This window comes from Nuphar pumila, chromosome 7 (assembly GCF_984573655.1).
Source record: "Nuphar pumila chromosome 7, dmNupPumi1.hap1.1, whole genome shotgun sequence".
NCBI classification, from domain to species: Eukaryota; Viridiplantae; Streptophyta; class Magnoliopsida; order Nymphaeales; family Nymphaeaceae; genus Nuphar; species Nuphar pumila.
Window position 1 is genome coordinate 92180596 of NC_143255.1, and position 19413 is coordinate 92200008.

The 19413-nt window shown below is 40.0% G+C and overlaps 1 protein-coding gene across 2 annotated transcripts; it reads right to left on the minus strand.

Annotated features, from left to right (window-relative positions):
- Positions 1–419: 419 nt before the first annotated feature.
- Positions 420–17051, minus strand: LOC149832478 (synaptotagmin-5-like). 2 transcript variants are annotated; one of them, XM_090012471.1, is made up of 9 exons: positions 16168–17051; positions 14138–14379; positions 11977–11995; positions 4743–4948; positions 4462–4571; positions 4223–4321; positions 2375–2828; positions 1417–1561; positions 420–600 (listed from the first exon to the last, which is right to left on the minus strand). In XM_090012471.1, exons 1-8 carry the CDS (start codon positions 16914–16916, stop codon positions 1473–1475), a joined length of 1968 nt encoding a protein of 655 aa, XP_089868597.1. In that variant the 5' UTR covers positions 16917–17051; the 3' UTR covers positions 420–600; positions 1417–1472. The 2 variants fall into 2 exon arrangements, with proteins under 2 accessions (XP_089868597.1, XP_089868596.1); XM_090012470.1 differs by having other exon boundaries at positions 420–638.
- Positions 17052–19413: the final 2362 nt, after the last annotated feature.

Here is a 19413-nt window from a genome sequence, read left to right on the forward strand (position 1 = left end):
TTCTAGTTCTCACATTTCAGTCCTAAAATCTGGCCATCTTTGATTAATGACAGATAACAAAGTCAAAGGCCTTGTGCTATCCTTGTATCCGAAAACAAACCCTGACAGGTTTGAAATGCGGCCTCATACCCTATCAGGTTTTACTAGGTCTCCATAACTTGAGCCAAACCCAAGATTTTCTATTAAGGACCCATATCCGAAACCCTGGGATTTAAAAAGTGTGGTCCCATGCCCAAACATTTCTCATACGGGTCTCCATAGTTTGAACCAAACTGAGAAATGCAGCGTTTGGCCTCTTTCATCAGGTTAAGGAGAGGAAGCATCACATACTGAGACCTCTCTCTCTCTCTCTCTCTCTCTCTCTCTCTCTCTCTCTCTCTCTCTCTCTCTCTCTCTCTCTCTCTTACATACACAAGACAGATTACTGGAAAAACTCAGAATATCTATACAACGTTACATATGGACAATATAGTTACAGGGGAACAAAGCTCACATTTAATTGACAACTTCCGCCGGGAAAATTATCCTCTACAATTAGCATCCAAATAATGTTGGAGAAATGGTAGTGTGATTCTTCTAGCAATAGTACCACCAAGCCATCTGAAAAATTATGAAACCACGAATTCAACACGAAGGCACTACAGTTTAAAAATGAGAATATTAGTTCAAAAATCATGTGAACCATCCAAAACGACACTAAATATCTAAGAAAGCCTTTGGACCTTTCCAGCTCAAAATTTTAAACTGTTAGAACGTCTTGTAGTACCTTGAACTAGCAATAAGAATATCATAGCAGCGTTGCAGTTGAAGAATGGATGTAAAAAACAATTACTTTTCCTCAACAAAACAATGTATGTCAAAACCTAGCAACCTGGGCCAAGGCCACTAGTAGGGCTTTCAATGGGTCAGATTTGTATCCGGTACCAGACCTGACGTGAACCGGAATACCCGGGTATAGTCATAAAAGCATGCCCACCCAAATATCATGTTGGTCAAACCAAACTCATCCTGAGTAATATGCAGGTCGGGTTTGGGTTATGAATTTTCAGACATCTGACCTGACCTGGCTTTGATCCAAGTCTTTATGTGTACTTTTAGTGAAAAATAAGCTCCTTAAATTATACGGATCCAGGTTTGGGATTTCATTTTCGTGACCTGACAAACCCTGAATCCAACAATTAGTTCCCTGGCCCATTGACAGCCCTAGCCACTAGTAACTCAAGTCAATTTGTTGAAAAGCATTCCAGGCATATCAGAATTCAGAACTAGAGTGGAATCAGGACTAACAAGATTTAGTGATGCTGGAAAAAAATCAGCAATGCTCTTAGCGCATTCCCAGAGATGTGAACAGATCATATAATCCAAAAGAAAGGGAAGAGCGGGTGGGGGTGGTTAGGGTTGAAAGAAGTCTTGTACCTCAGGCTATGAATCACCACATTGCGGTTCTTAGCAAAGTTCCAGCAGCTCCAAGATCAAGGACTGAAGAGGTTTGAGCCATCCACATTGAGGGAAATCAAGAATGTGATACTTGTGACTAAGGCAAGCCAAAATATTACTGAACCTGTTAAAGGCACATGGTACAATAGATTTACCAAAGATCAAGAAAGATGTTACAGATAAGGACAGCATAAAAAATGAAATCAAAATGATAAATTACCAAATGGAAAAGATGGACGAAGGAAAGAATAAAAGAAAAAGGAACATGATAGTTGAAGTAGCAACCAGAAGAAACAAGCAAAAATAATACGGAAAATATGTCAAAACTGAATCAGTTGATTTGCAATTCAACATTAAAAATAGAAGAGAAAATATAGTTTCAGTCTTTGACAAAGCACTTAGCAAGCAATAAAACCCACATAATGACCAAATGACAGCACCGCACTGCCAGCAACAACAGCTATATGCAAAACCTATACAGAAAATTCAAAATAAACATTTACCAAGAGAAGCAACGCTTCACATGGGGGGAGTTATCTAACAAGGAAAAAGATATCCTGAATTTCTCATGACGTCGCAAGAAATTCACAGGCCGTGAAAAAACCCCAATGATATAGGAAGATATTGAAATTTTAGCTCTAATTTATCATGATTTTATCATAAATTTCAATAATTTCTAAATACTTCGATTTTGCTATATCCTAGGTATACTGAGATCTTCCCTGTGTTCTCCCAATTTCTTAAAATCTTATAAGTCTTTCCCTTGCCGAGAAGAACTTGGAAATAAGACTTACGACATCAGGTAGAAGGCCACTGAACTTTTGAGTATCCTAGTGCCAATAGAGTATTCCCACATCTAGATATTTGAATTCAAGACATACAATCCAAAAATAGCACCGTTATAACTAAAGAGAGATACCATAAGCTCAACTAATACCTCCAGAGCCTTTGGGTCTGCTTTCAGGGTCAGTGAGAGTCATTGCAAGGTTAGGACCAGATGATCTTTGCATGTTTGGATCTGGCTTAACAGCTTCCTCAGATGATCTTGTGTTTCCAGTTTCAGATGCCACTATTCCCTGAAATTCTTCACTCACGATCAAAGCAGATAAAACATTCATAAAAGTTTCCTTTTCTGTTCCATTGGACGAATTTCCTTCTCTTGGTTCATAGAAGCCTTCAGCTTCTTCATAATATGAAGTTTCATCGTCAGACATGTCACTATCCAGTTGTTCAACAACTATGCTATCATCCTCTTCATCCTCCACATATGCCTTATATGTCAGGCGAACTAATATCTCTCCAGATGACCCTTTAGTGAAAATTCCCCAACCACGTCTCAAGGAGATAATTCTATCTGTAGGGACTGTGTCTTCAAGAGAGAAGAGATCAACCTGAAAAGATGTCACCCTACAGTTAATATGAAAGCTGAAAATAACTAAAACAAGCCTTGCAACCATCAAAGACTAGATACAAAAAAATTTATCAAATTTCAGTCTATGAAATCTAGTTTCTATAGCATAGTCTTTACACTAAGGTCTCGAATCATATCCAATGACAAAGAACTAGACCAGGATAGGAAGGACAGTGTATGCCCCATTAGCAATAATTCATGGGCTTTTAGCATAAATGGTCATATTTAACTTTCAGATGTATATGACAGTCGAAGCTGCCCATGTTTTAGCAATTAAGCACTATGCTTTCCACATGACTATTGCATCTTGAGCACACTTTGTATTTCTGGAAATTGATATACAAGAAAAATATCAGATATATAGTGGATTTGGTGGTAACAGTCAGTATTTATTTATTAAAATCAGTTGCAGTCAACACGAGGACAAAAGAAAGACTGGCTGCTTACTGACAAAGGATATCACAAAATGGAATGAGACTAGGTGTGCTAGAAAATAGTAAACATGCAATGCACAGAATTGACACAAGGAAGCATAAAGATAATGAAATAACCAATCATAAAATTTTCTCAGAGATGTCTCTACAATTGGCCCACATCTTGAAGCAGGCTTCCAGTTAATGCATACATGGTTCTCTGAAGAGTCAATCATAACAATCACTTTGGTATCCAAATATAGATGTGAATAGGCATGACTTGACAATCTCAAGCAGAAACTATAAGAGCATTCACATTGTAATTTAAATATCTGTTTCCATAGTGCACATTGGATTGTGGAACTATAGTTGCCGCATTCAGTTCAAAGGGATCCATTCTCTAAGTAAGATACAAGGTGGTAATATGTTAATCAATCTTCCTCCTTTGTCCTAAACCTACAGATGAACCATAGTGTGCTTTTATTGAATGGGAAACAAGCCTCCCGTGGAATTTTGCCAGAATGAAGAATTTTAGCAGTATTTTCTACTTTAAAGAGTTCAACAGGTGATGCCATGTGAAATTGTCATAAACTATAAAAATGTGTAAGACATTTTTTTTCAATACAGCCAGTTACTAGCAAACTCCTACTGCTTCCAAGTGTTGGATGCATGGTGAGCCGAATTTGAGGACATGAAAATTCTGTAAGAAATATTTTGGCATGAACACACAGAATTTGAATCCTTGCAACCCAAGGTTTTCAAAACCTGAAGAGTGCAAGCATGGAAAGAACTCACTTCTACTAGCATGATATATGATATAATCTCGAATTCAAGAGGAAGAAATACACTTTTGTAAAGCCATCAGTAATCAAAGACAACGATTTCATTCTTCAGGAACTGAGATAGATTGTCTAACAAATTCCAATTGCATAGTTTCTTGAGCATGAATCAGTTGATTTACCTCCCCTGTGCCAACAGTGAAATCCATCAAGCCAAATGAATCTTTCACTTTGATACACAGTCTCTGTTTACTTGGGTCAACAACAAGCATATGGAAATCCTGCCACCAAGCATAGAAAAAATAAAATTTAGCTGATGTGAAGAACCTAAAGCTAGAAAGCAACAAAAATGTAACTTCACGTAGGATCATGAAGAAAATATGCCCAAGCAAAAGACAAGTAGGATGAAGAAAGTATGCACCTGATTCCAGATTGGAGCACCTGGAAGCCCGATTACAGTGGTTTGACTATTCTTTTTACTATGAATCACTTGATCTCCCAGTGTCAGAACAACATGTGGATCTGTTTTCCCTGACAATTTACTGATACTAATTAATTTGATTTCAGAATTAGATAATCAAACAACATAATCACTAAAAGGCAGTACAATTTATTCCAAATTGGAGATGAGAAAAACACTTTAAGAAACCCAGTGTAAGGGCTACACCAGAGAACAAAATGCACAAAGAGAATCACACATACCTATTGGAATATATGGAAGTTTTTGAGCATCAACTAATGTAACTGACAGTTCTCCAACAAAGTCTTTGTTTCCATCATGTATTTCACCAGTTTTGAAATCCCCTAGAACAAGACCAACTGCTTTTCCCTTCTCAAAATCAAGGACAATCTTCTTTGGCCGGACGAACAGTCGAGGCAAATCTTCTGTTAGAAGTTTTGTCAGGAACCTAGATCAACAGAAGCCAATTGAAATTCAGAATGAATAATTCAGAATCAATTTAACAAGCAACCAAACTATTGAAACAAAGCTAGCATTGCTATTAGCACTAAAATACATAATTAATCGGACAAAGACACCTTTCTTTTCATTGAATAAGATGATTCAACATTCAACCATGTATTAGAAAAACAATCTAATCAAAGAAACTATGATCTTTGGAGCATTAGGCATTGAGACTTTGATAGCAGTCCTATTGTTGGGTCGTGTGCTGTGACTGCTGAGCTTTGAAAGTAGTGCTTATTGTGAAATCTTCTCATGCTGGTTTTGATATGCTTGACTACGGTTAGGCGAGATTCCTTTGGTTTGCAGTGTGTTTGTGATATTGCTCTTGTGCGTAGTTTGTGGTATTGTGCAGCAGTTCTTTGGAGATTGTGGCTGTGGGGTTGTGGTGAAGTATGGAGAAGGAAGAATTGGTTCAAATTATACCAACCAAGTTGGATGGAACCAACTATAATTTTGTCAGATTTTATGATGGCTGTTGTGGAAGGAAAAGGACAAGTGGTTATTTGGTTGGAACCATCAGTAAGCACAAGAAGGAAAATAAAGATCATGACAAGCTTTTGAGTGAGTGGAAGAAAAACAATGTCAGAATCAAGGCATGGATTATAGGATCAGTGGAGCAAAGAATAGCAGTAAATAACTCTAAGTACCAAGAGGCAAAGGAAATGTAGGGGGCATTTGAGACAGGTTTACAAACAAGAAAACTGGGCTAGACAGTATCAGTTGATGCAGGAGCTCAGGGGAATGAGGCAAGGGAGCAAGTCCATTCAAGAGTTCTATTAACAAATCTGGCATGCGCTTGCTCTGATGGAGAATCCCAAGAAATGTGATAAGTGTGATAAATGTAAAAATTGTCTAGCATGTGAAGAGATTAATGGCCGGAATAGAGAGAATGCTCGAGTGACAGAGTTTCTTATGACCCTATGTTGTGAGTTTGATGGTGCTAGGAGTGCCATGATTCATAGGACATTCCTTTCATTTGTGGCCCAAGCTCTATCTGAACCTATTGCAGAAGAAACAAAGATGAAGACTCTTGGGGTGAGCTCCTTTGGGGATTCTGTGATGGCAGCCACAAGGAAGTTGAGTGGTTTTGGTGGGGCCAAATTAGGAGCACCCAAGAGTGATATGAGTGGAGTACGATGCCACTATTGTAAGGAGTTAGGTCATATGAAAAAGGCCTGCCCAGTTTTGTAAAGGAAGAACATGAGGGTAGTTGGGAGCAGGGTTACCGGAAACCTATGTCACAGGGACTTGGCCATCTGGGTGCCGCACCCGCTTCGACGCGACGCAACGCAGATGCACATGTGGGTGCGGCACCCGGTGCGGTCAACCTAACCCTGGGTGTGTTGACCACACCCAAGGTCATTTATGTCCAACTTTTGGACTTTATACATACATATATATATATATTTTTTTTTGCCGCACCCCCGCACCCAAGTTTTTTGAAAGTGCCGCACCCCCGCACCTGCACCCATGTGACATAGCCAAAAACGTTATATGACTCGGGGAAGTGCGCTTCCCAGAAACATATTTCGGAAGCGTGAAATGCGTCGCTTCTGAAACGAGCGGGGAAGCGACCATTTTAAATGGAAGGCGCGTTTCTCATTTATGGGGAAGCATGCTTCTCATTATTGGGAGGCTCATGCTCCCTCGCCTGGCAACTCTGGTTGGGGGTGGGTACCTCTACTACAAGTGCATCAAGTGAAGTGAAGAGTTGTGTGAAGAATGAAGAGGGTGGTTACATTGTTATGACCAGAGTTACCGGAAGCGCCTAGGTAAAAGGGGAAGCGCGCTTCGGAAGCGTGAAACGACGCGCTTCCGAAGCGTGAGGAGAAGCGTCCCCCTTTTTTGGGAAGCGTGCTTCCCTTTTATGGGAAGTGTGTTTCCCTTTTATGGGAAACGTGCTTCCCATTTATGGGAAGCGTGCTTCCCATTTATGGGAAGCGTGCTTCCCCCACGCTTCCCCCTCGCTTCCCCATTTTTTCCATTTTTTCGCCTCCCCCTCGCTTCCGGTTCGCTTCCTAGGTCGCTTCCGAGACGGTTCGAAATTTTCTTCTAAGTAGTCCCACGCTTCCCCGCTTCCTAAATTTTTGAAAGTGCCTCGCTTCCCGCTCCCGCTTCCCATATCGCTTCTCGCTCCCGCTTCCTCGACTGGTAACTCTGGTTATGACTTCATCTAATTCAGATGCTCAAGCCTCAGTTTACTCTAGGCTTGATCAATTGCAACTACAACTTCAGTAACTTGCCGAAACTTCCACCTTTGTTTCTCCCTTTTAAGGGTGTCAACGGAACTGGTTTACCCGGACTCAACCTGGGCCAAACCCTATAGGGTCCGGGTATGGTGACAAATAAGAAAACCCAATTAAAACTCAGGTCCAGACCCGAAGGTCCTATTAATACATGGACCCAGTTATAGTTTGTGAAATTTTATAGCAGACCCAGCTCTGACCCGAGTTCCAATTAAGACCTGCAATTTTTCAATGTAAAAATGATAAAAAAATTTATTATTTTATCAGGTATGATCCGGGTCTGGTTCATGTAGTTCTTATCGGGTCCGGGTATGGTTTCTCTTATAGTAGACCCGATTAGACCCAAGTCTGGACCCGATACCATACCCAAAAATCTGGTTCAAGTCTGGTTCCACCTAGGTCCAAAACAAACCCGACCCATTGACACCCTTAGTCCCTCTCCTCCTGGTACCTTTGGTAGTGCTCTAGTAGGTATTTCTGGTATGAGTTCAGGTTGGCTAATAGACTTTGAAGTTTCATGTCATATGACAGTTGATGAGTATATTTTAACCAACTACAAACCTTGTGGTGCATTTTGCACTGCAGGTGGATCCTTCATGACTATTTTTAAAGTTGAAATTGTTTCTTCCATCTCTATTTTGCTAAAAGCTTGAATATTCCTTAAGTTTATTTGCTTTATTCTCTTGCCATGAACTTGATTTTTGTGGGACAAATTACTAAATTTAAATATGATTGAATTCTGTGTATTTTTGGGAGTCATTGGTATCATGAAAAAGTAAGAAGCAACAAAGAGCTTCTGTGTATTCTTTCTACCACAGAAGCCGAGTATAGGGCCATGGCTCAAGGTACGATTGAGATAGTTTGGTTGAAATGGCTACTTGAGGACATGGGAGTCAAAGTGAGTGAGAGAACTCCATTGTTTTGTGACAATCAGAGTGCAATTCAGATAGCGAAAAATCTGAAGTCTCATGAAAAGACCAATCATATTGAAATTGATTGTCATTTTGCTCGAAAAGCATATCAAGGAGTTATCTCACTGATATATGTTGGGACGGCAAATCAACTTGTGAATTTTTTCACCAAGAGCTTTCTTTTAAGACCTTTCAGACATTCCTTCACAAGCTTGGTATGATAGTATTTACATCTCAAGCTTGAGGGTGAGTATTAAAGTATGCCATGTATAATATGTATCCTTATCGTATTTAGTGCCACCCTTTGTCATTGATCCAGTCTCTTTATTAGGGGTATTTTTATAACATGGCAGTAGGTGTAGAGTCAAAGAATTTTGTCTTGTCAGACTAAGGAGGTCAACTCCTTTATAGTGTTGTAACCCTATTTTTTATAATAGTTATGCAAAGATATCTAGAGCTTCTCCTCCCTTTTCTTTTCTTTTCTTTTCTTCTTCTTCTTGGCTTCTCTTTGCATTGTCAAGGTTGGATATCATTGAATATTGTTCACACACCAAGCCACATGCATAACTGAGTTGTGAGGGGATCAATTCTAGGTAGGGGTGGCCATCAGGTGGGACCAGCCCGATAATGGGCCCGCAAAGGCCCAATTAGTGGGAAAAACCGTTGAAAGCCCGACCCGATTGTTATCGAGTTAGGCTTTTTAGTTGGTGCCCGCGACCCGCCCGGTAAGCCCGGGTCAGGCAAGTTGAGAGAAAGAGAGAGAGAAGGGAGGTTTGACAGAAGTAGGGTTTCAGCACATTCCCTCTTCGTGCGCCCCAATGTTACTGTCGACCGCTCCTCTAACATATGTCACAGGGATTCGGCCAACCAGGTGTCGCACCCACGTCGACGCGGGTGCGTGTGCGGCACCTGGTGCAGTCAACCCGACCCTGGGTGCGATCAACACACCCAGGGTCATTTTGGTCCAGTTTTTTAATTTAAAAAAAATATGTCCAATAAAATGGGCTGCAGAGGGGATTAGGGAAATTTTTGCCCTAATCCTCCCTTTGTCTCCTCTCTGACTCCCTCTACTCTCTGCCGACCCCGACGTCGCCGTCGACCGCTCCAGGTATGCCTCCGACTCCCTTTGCTCTCCTCCTCTCCTCTCTGACTCCCTCTGCTCTCCTTCTCTCCTCTCTGTCTTCCCTCTCTCCCTCTTAGAACGTCGGGGTCTCCGTGCGCACAGCTTGTGCTTTTTGGGGTCTCTGTGTTTGCTTTCCCTTTGCCGCAGCAGAATCGTGTTCCTACTCGGTGCTAACGGCTCAACTGCAAGGTTCCTTGTGCATCTTGCCAGAGGGCTTGGACATGCGGTTTGGCAGGCCACACTGCAGCATTCTGCCGTTGTTGGTTCCCTTGCCACTATGTTGGTTTTCGGATGTTCGGTATGTGTTGGCTCAGGTGGGGAGTCGAAACAGCTCTCCTTCCTGCACTGATATTTTCAATGTCGGAATCCTGCCAGTAGTCATATGCTTGTCTCAAAGATTAAGTCATGCATGTGTAAGTATGAACTAATTCAGACTGTGAAACTGCGAATGGCTCATTAAAACATATTTTTTTTAACTGATAACTGATAAAACTTAAAAATTATATAATATGTTTTTTTTGCCGCACCCCCGCACCCAAGGTTTTTGAAAGTGCCGCACCCGCACCCGCAATCATGTGACAGTTTCTAACCTCCTCCCCAGCTCCACATTCACAAGAGAGAGAGAGAGGGCTATTAACTTCCCAAAAAAAGAGAGGCATGTGCCTTTCCCTCCCTCCCTCTTGCCATATTATAACAGCCACCACTTTTTTTTTACTTTTCTTTCATTGGCTACAAAAGAGGTGGGAAGGGGCACAGCTTTTAAAAAATTTACTTTTAAAACTGATTGGTTGTAAAAGAGGTGGGAAGAAGGTGCACATTTTTTAAAGTTTTACTCATAAGCTGATTCGCTATAAAAAAAGGTGGGACTTGGAAGGAACCGAGGAAGAGAGGTACTTTAAAAATTTTACTTTTAAACCTGATTGGCTATAAAAGAGGTGAGAAGAAAGGGCACAGTCCTTAAAAGTTTTACTCATAAGCTGATTGGCTGTAAGAAAGGTGAGAGGTAGAGGCGCACTTTCTACAAGTTTTACTTTTTAAACTACCCCACATAAGGGCCCAACACAGGCTGGGACCAACTTTTTTGAGCGGGGTCTTCAAATGGAAGCCCGAGAGCAACCCGAATCGGGTCGGGTAGGCGGCCCGTTGGCCACCCCTAGTTCTAGGCATCCTTCTACCTTATTTCAAACCTCTAAGCCCCACCTAGCAAGAAGCAGGAATTTTCAAGTTTCTCGTCAATGTCACCTACACGACTTAGGAGTGCTAAAAGAGTGAAGAGAAAGGAGGGACAGTGCCTGAAATATGGATCTGACCTGTCACATGGGTGCGGGTGCGGGGGTGGGGGTGCGGCACTTTCAAAAAACTTGGGTACGGGGGTGTGGCAAAAATATAAATAAATAAATATATATATATATATATATATATATATATATATATATAAAGTCCAAAAGTTGGACATAAATGACCCTGGGTGCGGTCAACTCACCCAAGGTCAGGTTGACCGCACCGAGTTCTACACCCGCGTCGCGTCGACGCGGGTGCGGCACCCAGTTGGCCGAGTCCCTGTGACATAGGATCTGACACATACTCGTTACAAAACCATTCTCCTGCTCGCCCAATGTAAACCTTTCTCCTTGAAAGATAGCCCATAGAAAGAATTATTGGATAATTCATTTATATGGATCATATCTGGCTGAGACCACAAGTGAAAATGACATTGCCAGAAGTTGACAATGACAAGGAGATATTTCTCATTCAGTAAATTAGTACATCTTGAAGCCATAACTGAGTAACCTTGAAACTGAACATAATGCATCAAAAGTTCCTTGAAAAACCAAAAAGGCATCCTTTGAGAAACATCGCGAGGTGCCACTACATGATGTTTTATTTTCCCACAAAAAAATGTTTTGTTTCTCAAGAAAGGCTAGAAAATATACCAACCTTAAACAGAAGAGTTGTTTGCATAGGAAAGCTAATATGGATTCACATTCACATACATGAGAGTTATACAAGAACAGGCAATAACTCTTTGAAAATATATCACAAAATTATTGCTAAAAACATATCCTGATAAACTCATTTTATCAGAAAAATCCAAAAAAGATAGCTATCATATCTAATTTTTCACTCTTTTTTATTCTTATGTTTTTATTTTATTTCCAAAGAGAAATTTAAACTTTTTAGCTTTTATTCACAAATAAAAACCTGGAAAATTAAAGAGGCATCCTGAGACAATCTCGATAAATGCTGTCTTTTAGCTTTTGTCACTGTGTAGTGATGCTACACAGAAAAATATGAGCTTGAAGACGCACGTGTGTGTGTAGTTTTAAAATTTCCGTTAAGATCTCACGAGAACTAACCAAACATCAAGCCGGATAAGCCACTATATGATACATAAAATCTGCAGAGCTGAAAGTAGCATAAGAAATACACGCCAGGCAGCATACAAAATAGGTTGCAGCTTAGAAACTAAAATGATAATGGAGAATTCTGTCATAAGAATGAACATATGAAGGAGAAGATAATTAAAAAGAAAAAGGTCTGTTATAAGAAGACTTCACTGAAGTATGGAGATCATGAGAAATACAGTTACGCAGGTAACAATGGAACTTCACAAAAAATAAATAATAAATCAACAAAAAGAGTCCAGACTGAATATATTTACAAAATATGGACTGAGAAGAAGTGTACTTACATTGAGAGTACTGGGATAGCTGGCAGATGTATTGCCCGTTACATGCATACAATAAAACAGCCAAAGGAACATCAGAAAATTCCCAGAGATAATCATAAAATGTAGACAAAACATAATGCAAAGGAAACAATATACTTGGGGAAAAAGTTTAAAGTTGATCTACATAAAGGCCAGCATCCCACAATTTGCAAAAACCACAACCTGGTGTCTGCAATTACTCTTGCTATGTTACACAGACACCTCACTAAGCATGTGTATCCCGTGTCAACAAGACACGACACACGAGGACACTTCATGGACACAGACAAGCCGGTGCCAGACAATTTCCTTTTGTGATCTTGATTACCTATTTTATATTCACTTGTGTTCTTTGAAAAACTGTCATCAATGGCACCATATTTCAATTTCAACATAGTTTTATTATTTTATTTTCAATTAAACTGATTTAGAATTTCTGTTCAAGCGTTTGCACTCTAAATGATATTTTTAGGTTAAGTAAACACACACACACACATCTGTGTGTTTACAGCCATGTTCCCGTGTCTTAATTTTTTAGAACTGCTGTCATACTAAGTGTATCCGCATCGTGTCCTGTCCTCGCACCTGTATCCATGTGACATAGTGATGATAGTGTGAATCAGCATACCACATGTGATCTTCCAACCTTCTTGATTTTGGTTCTATTTGCCATTTGGATGCAAAGAAAAGGATATCTTGTGAATCAACAGTCTTAGGCAAGACCAGAGTATGTGTGGAGTCCCAAAAATGCGTTTTACATTTACCTAGAACTTACATGTTGCATTAACAGAATTGGTTGTCATGCCCAGTTTCAATGTGACTACTAGATTTGACCAATCAATTAGATGGGCATTGCACGGTTCTCTTTTCCATCTTATTTTCTTTCTTCTCTATTTTGTAATCCATTGTCTTAGAAAATGGAAGGTCTAAATAGTTTGTCTTAGAAAATGGAAGGTCTAAGTCAATGTTGTAAGAATCGTCTCAGGTCATGAACCATTTTCCAAATGATTCAGGTGAATCGGGTGATACCGATTCAGAGCTGAATCGATCTGAATCACCCAACTTTTAACCAGGGAAAGACACATGTCAAAAAATATTAAAAATATAAAAAAACTGTTTTTGACCATTTTTCAGATTTTTTTGAAAATTAGCCGCGGTTCAGGTCATTTGTGTCTCGATTTTCTGCCAAGACAATACGTATCAGACTATTCAGGTTGATACTGACAACACTGGTCTAAGCAGTTCCCTAACTTTCTTCCCTCGTACATAAAATATCTTTGCCTCTCAACTATGTCACATGGGTGCGGGCGCGGGTGCGGGGATTCGGCACTTCCAAAAAACCCGGGTGCGGGGGTGCGGCAGGGGCAAAAATGTAAATATATATATATATATATATATATATATATATATATATATATATATATATATATATATATATATATATATATATATATCATGTATAGTGTATATGTATGAATGTATGGTAGCTGTTAAGGTCCATGACATTTATGCCCAACTTACTTTTTACCATTTTTTTATCTTATATGGTTGTCCCCAAAGATGAAAGTGATGAGTTGTGGAGCCTGATTCATTGTTTTTGCCCTTGCAGGAAGGGGGGTCCGGGAAATTTTTTAAAATTCCGCAGCCCATTTCATAGGGCAAAAAAAAATTTAAAAAAAAAAATCCAAAAAAATGGACAAAAATGACCCTGGGTGCGGTCAACGCACCCAGGGTCGGGTTGACCGCACCCGTGTCGAGTCGCGTTGACGCGGGTGCGGCACCCTGCTAGCCGAATCCCTGTGACATAGCCTCTCAATCTCACAACATAGAGACCTTTATCATAATCACATGATCTTGTTAGACGCACAACAACATCATGGTTTTCAAAATTTATGTCAGTCTTTTGGGATGGAGAAGACAAGTGCAGAACATGGGGCAATTTGCAGTCTACTGATCATGTAATTCAGGATCCACTCACTGGAAAGCTCCATTTTCAGATACAGTTTAACTAAGGGATACACAGGTTGTAACAATCACATACCATAGCTCTAGTATTACCTAAGGCATATGGTTGGCGAAAAAAATGACCATTGATATGAAATGCATCTCAAAAATTTGTTCAGAGTGAAGCTACAGGACATACCCATCAGATTAAACAAACGAAATGGTGCCAGCTCAAATTTGATCTTTGGCAGTGAAACAAAAGCCCATGATACAGATCCTACCCAAGGTTCTGATGGAATTAACCTCAGCTTGACCCAGAGCTCCCCATCAATGTCAAAATCTCGAATACCAACTGGCACAACTATAGGGATGAAACCAAATTTCAATGAAAGCATTAGCAACATACGAGCTCCACCAGTATAACGAAGGCCAATCTGGTACCTGTGTAACACAATGAACCGTATCAGGAATCAAACAAAGCAACATGCACCCTCAATTCACTCAAATTAAAAATTCAAATTTTAAACAGGGATCAAATATAGATTTAAAAAAACAACTAAACACTAGCACCAAGTAGTGGAGAAAACAATAACTTCTCATCGTTTGCTTTTGTCTCTCTAATAAACTTATTGATTTGGTTTTCAGGGATCACCTCTCCTTCTTCAAAATATTTAAGAATAATAATAAAAATAAACTCCAGAATAAAGGTTTTCCTTCCAATCATGATAAGCATGACAATGTTTGCAAAAGAAAAATTAGAATGTTGACCAAACACCAGCTTGCAATGAATGAGCTGAACATCCCTATGACCACATCATCTAAGGAAGCTTCATAACCATAAAACATTCAACTCAATTCGTTTCACCAAGACGTAAGCAGAGCGCAGTCAATTTTTCAACTTATGGATAGAGACCAATAAAAGAAGAAATATGCAATGATAATGGTAAGAATCCTCAGAGAAAAACAAACTTGAAAGTTTGACAGTAGAGATACCACCATAAACCTTAAAAGGTCATACAAATGGTGCGGAGAGAGAGAGAGACATAGGCATCCAACCATCTTAGTCGATCACCCTTTCCAAACAAATAATTATATCATTGAAAGGATATATTAAATATAGCAAACCTGCAACTCTTTCTGCAGGAGACTTATACATCTAATAGGTCAAAGTTAGGGTAAACTAACATGCATAAGTGGAGTAACATAGTATGTACAAATTACAACGAAACTGCAACTCCCTGTACAATAGACCTCATGCCCAACTGAAATAGATCAATATATCTCTCCTTTAAAAACAGGTTAAATATGAACACAAAGAGAGCACACCCATCTATGTATTCTACATTTGCTTTCTTCAGATAATTTACTGGAAAGGATCCATATTCATCTAGAAGATTCTAAATCACATCTTTCTTAACATTACTCTACCTGGACTAAAATGAGAAACCAAATCTGACTTTGGGCTTCATTTGAACAGGGGTTCCATGATGAGGTTAGAAAAAGGTAATCCTTACTCAGTTGTTTTCAAGACATAGGCATTTATGGAAAAGCAGGGTTCAGAGGTTAGAAAAAGGTAATCCTTATTCAGTTTTTTTTCAGGACATAGGCAATTATGGAAAAGCAGGGTTCAGAGGTTGGAAAAAGGTAATTCTTACTCCATTCTTTTCAGGACAAAGGCGCGCATGGAAAAGGTCACAAGAGTTCCATCCTCAGGACAGGAACTAGCAATAAGAACCTCAGTTACCAGTCTACAACTACGAGAGTTCCATTCAAAGGACAAGAACTAACAATAAGAACCTCACCAGACAGTTATAGAGGTGATAATGGGATCCGCTTGGAATCCTCAGCAAACAAGATTTCTATACATGAACCAATGTTCCATCATGCTAGTTTATCTAGCTTATCTTCACATATATCCCTTGAGTGTATCATCCTTTATGCCCCTTGCAAATAACCACTCTTCTCCTATGCTCAATGAGTACGCATGGTAACAATGAAACCAAAACAACAGTGTCTCAGCTCAGTTTAGAAAGCATGAAGAAAAATAACTTCCTTGCTCAGATGTATAAGTAGAAATGTAAAATAATTTGCATATTTTAATGGAGAAAAAGATATTAATCCCAACTTTGATGCAACAATATTATTCTCCAAACACAACTTGAAAAAAGGAAAAAAATACTTATTGGAAAATTATTCTGTTAAAGCATAAGAATCTTAGGAAGCACTTACTGTAAGTCGTTGGCACGGCGAGAGGTCCTGCGCTCAACGTTTCTGACCGATAATGGCTCCTCACCCAAAGAAAACTGCTTGATTTCAACTCGCTTAACATAATCAGGCTTATTGAGGTCATCAATAACAGGCTGAAGCAACCCAGTGATCCAGTTCTCGATACCATTTCGGTACACCTTCCACAATTTCCCTAGCACCATATTCACCCATTCTACCGACTCCTTCCGCTGGAGATCCTTCTCCAGAAACAACGAAAAACTAGTGGGAACTTGAGGCCATATACCTGACCTAGAATCACGAGTCCACTTGTTCCACTTTGTGGATGCCCATAGCTTGTCAAAAATCACTCCCACAAAAAAGAAAAATACGAATAGTCCGGCAACACTCCGATCGATCGGGGGCGGCGGTATCGGTCGAATAACTCCCAGTTGGGACCTTAACTTCTCTACTATGGGGTCCTCCTGAAAATTACTGAAATCTGACACCAAGTCCAATTCATCAGACAACCGCTTGACAATTGTATACTTCTGCGCATCCGAGATTCGCTCGATACATTCATAATTCATGCTAGAGTTACCCGTGTTTAGGCTGCGACATTTCAAGTTACTCCTAACACCAACTGGTGCAATCCTAGGGGCTCCTCTACTTCTACATTTTCGTTCTCCTCTTGGGTCAATTCTATCGAACGGAAGCGAAGCCGACGAGAAATGGGGAAAACTCCAGGCAGAAGAAGACAGTTCTAAAAACATTTAGTACCTGATATTCAGTAGCACTGATTTCAAAGAGGGCTATAGAATTAGCATCAAGTTCGCTAGCAAACATAGACATAAAGCCTAATGGCAACAACTAAGGATCGGGGATGGGAGGTTCACGATGGCAAAGGAAGAGAATGTGCCAAACCATAAAAAATTTCGCCTAAAAACACAGATTTAGAATCACACGTAGGGTGAGAAGTCACTGGTAAACTCCAGGAAAGGACCGGAACTGTCAAGAACAATTGAACCTAGGGTTAGGTTTTCTATCTCGATTTATAGGAAGAAAACGAGAGACAACACAAACTCAATCCAGGATTAACAAACTTAAAGGAAAAAGAAAAAAAAATCGAAATCAAAGCAAACTCTGAATGCAATTACAGACTGCCCAGCCCAAGCTCAATCCAGGATGACCAAAACCGAAACAAAATCTAACCGAACTCAAATCCCAAGCAGGGTTCGCAATTGAGAACGAGTGCGGAACAGAAATCGGCTGCAGAAATGCAGAAAGAAGCCGAATGATGCAATTCAGGGCTCGGGCTCCTCCGGAAGCGAAAACTAACCAAAATCAAAGCAAATCCAAACCAGAAATCGCGCCCGTGAAGGAATGAGCATCAAAACGCGGCCGCAGAAACGCAAAGAGAAGCGGAACAAATGCAATTTAGGGTTAGGGTTCCTTCCAGAGACAAGACGAACGAAGAAACGACCCTATAGTGCACGCGCGAATCACACACACAGAGAGAGAGAGAGAGAGATGAGGATTAGTGTTAGGGAACGAAGTCGCAAGGATTTATATCTCCCAGCAACTGGCCGTTCTGAAGGAGGGAAACGCGGAGGAATTCCGATTCCCGGGAGTCGGAATTCCGCGGTGACGATGGCGAAGGCGGTGGGAACCTTCAACTGGCGCCGGGGGGCGAGGGAGGACGTGGCCATCTACACATTTGGTCTTTCTTTAATTTTCTTTTTGTTTGGTTTCCTTCTCTTTCTGGATTCGTGTGAAGATTCGGAAGCTCGTGGAGGGATATCGGGGAAAGCCGCTTTCTTGCGTTGCTATTGGTGGGTTGTACTGGTGGACCCCACTCCGCTCTTTTTCTGTTTGCCGAAATATGACCAAGAGATTGTCCCGGGTCCCACCCCACGTGGACCCGATTCTCTCCCACCTCTTCCGGATAGCGTCCTCTGGACCCAGGTCCTACCGGGGCAAATCCGATATGGTTCGGGTCGCAGACGATTCTATCCCGAATCAAAGATCCATGTGAATGAGATCACCGTGAGCTTGGGGCTGTCAATAGCAATAGCAATGTTATCTGAATTGTATCGGACCGATTCAGGGAACCGGTTGATTCGGATTCTGAACCAAATTGAGCTTAATTAGGCATTTTTTAACCTGCAAATGACATGTGTCAAGAAAAATATTAAAATACTATTAAAATTATTTTTTTAAGTATTTAAAAAATAAGTCAGATTCAGCTTGTCTCATTTTTTGCCGATATGATACGAATTGACCAATTCAGGCCCATTCGCAACAATACTAAAGTTCTTTTTGAAATATAAAGGCTCAAGCTCTGCTCGGTGTCGTTCGAGCAGTTTGAACTCATTAAGGGTATGTTTGGAAGCCCGTGTTGAAGAGGAGATGAAAGGGCTGTTGGGAATGGAGAAGAAAATGAATGATGAGAGTGGAGTTGCCAATTAGATCGATGTTAGGATCTAGGGGTGTTTATGGGTTGGGGTTACCCGAACCCGACCCAGGCCAAACCCTATAGGGTTCGAGTATGGTGATAAATAAGAAGACCTTCTTAAGACTCGCGTCCGGACCTGAAGGTTTGATTAATACATGGATCTAAGTATAGTTTGTAAAATTTTATACCCGACCCAAGTTTTGATCAAGATCGGCAATTTTTTAATGTAAAAATGATAAAAAAAATATTATTGTACCAGGTTTGGTTCATGTAGTTCTTATCGGGTCTGACTCGAGTCCAGACCAAATACCATACCTGAAAATTAGGTCTAAGTCCTGTAACACCCCAAAATTTCAAACTTTAAAATTTAAGAATTTTTTAAAAGTTTAATAGTCAATCATTTTTCAAAGTTAAAATAATAGTTCAACATAAATAATAGTTTTAAAAAAAACAAGTCTGCAAACCCTGGGCAAGTTAAAGGCAAAATTTTCAACAAATGAATTAGGTCCCTAAATGTCTAGGATTTGGGCTCACATTTTCATACATTCATTAAAAACTATGAAGATTCAAAACAAGGTTTTATATAAAAATATTATTATACAAAAGTTCTTATACAAAATATCAAAATGTGCTCAAGAGCGAACAAAAGAGAGAATGGACTCTTGAAATCATTGCATCATCGTCATCGCCTGCAACATCTGTCTAAACGTCACATGTATCTCATAAAACAGGTTAGACTCATAAAGGTAGGTAAACGATATCAGACAAGAAAACAAGACTAATATCTACATTATCATATTTCAAAACATTGGATC

Bases quoted from the DNA above. Each gene is read 5' to 3' on its own strand.
- LOC149832478 (XM_090012471.1), bottom strand. From the start codon at position 16,916: ATGTTTTTAGAACTGTCTTCTTCTGCCTGGAGTTTTCCCCATTTCTCG. The intron at 4,572-4,742 runs GTATGTGTGATT...GTAAATTGTCAG, and splicing joins ACTTCCATATATTCCAATAG to GGAAAACAGATCCACATGTT. The intron at 2,829-4,222 runs GTAAATCAACTG...ACATCTTTTCAG, and splicing joins TCACTGTTGGCACAGGGGAG to GTTGATCTCTTCTCTCTTGA.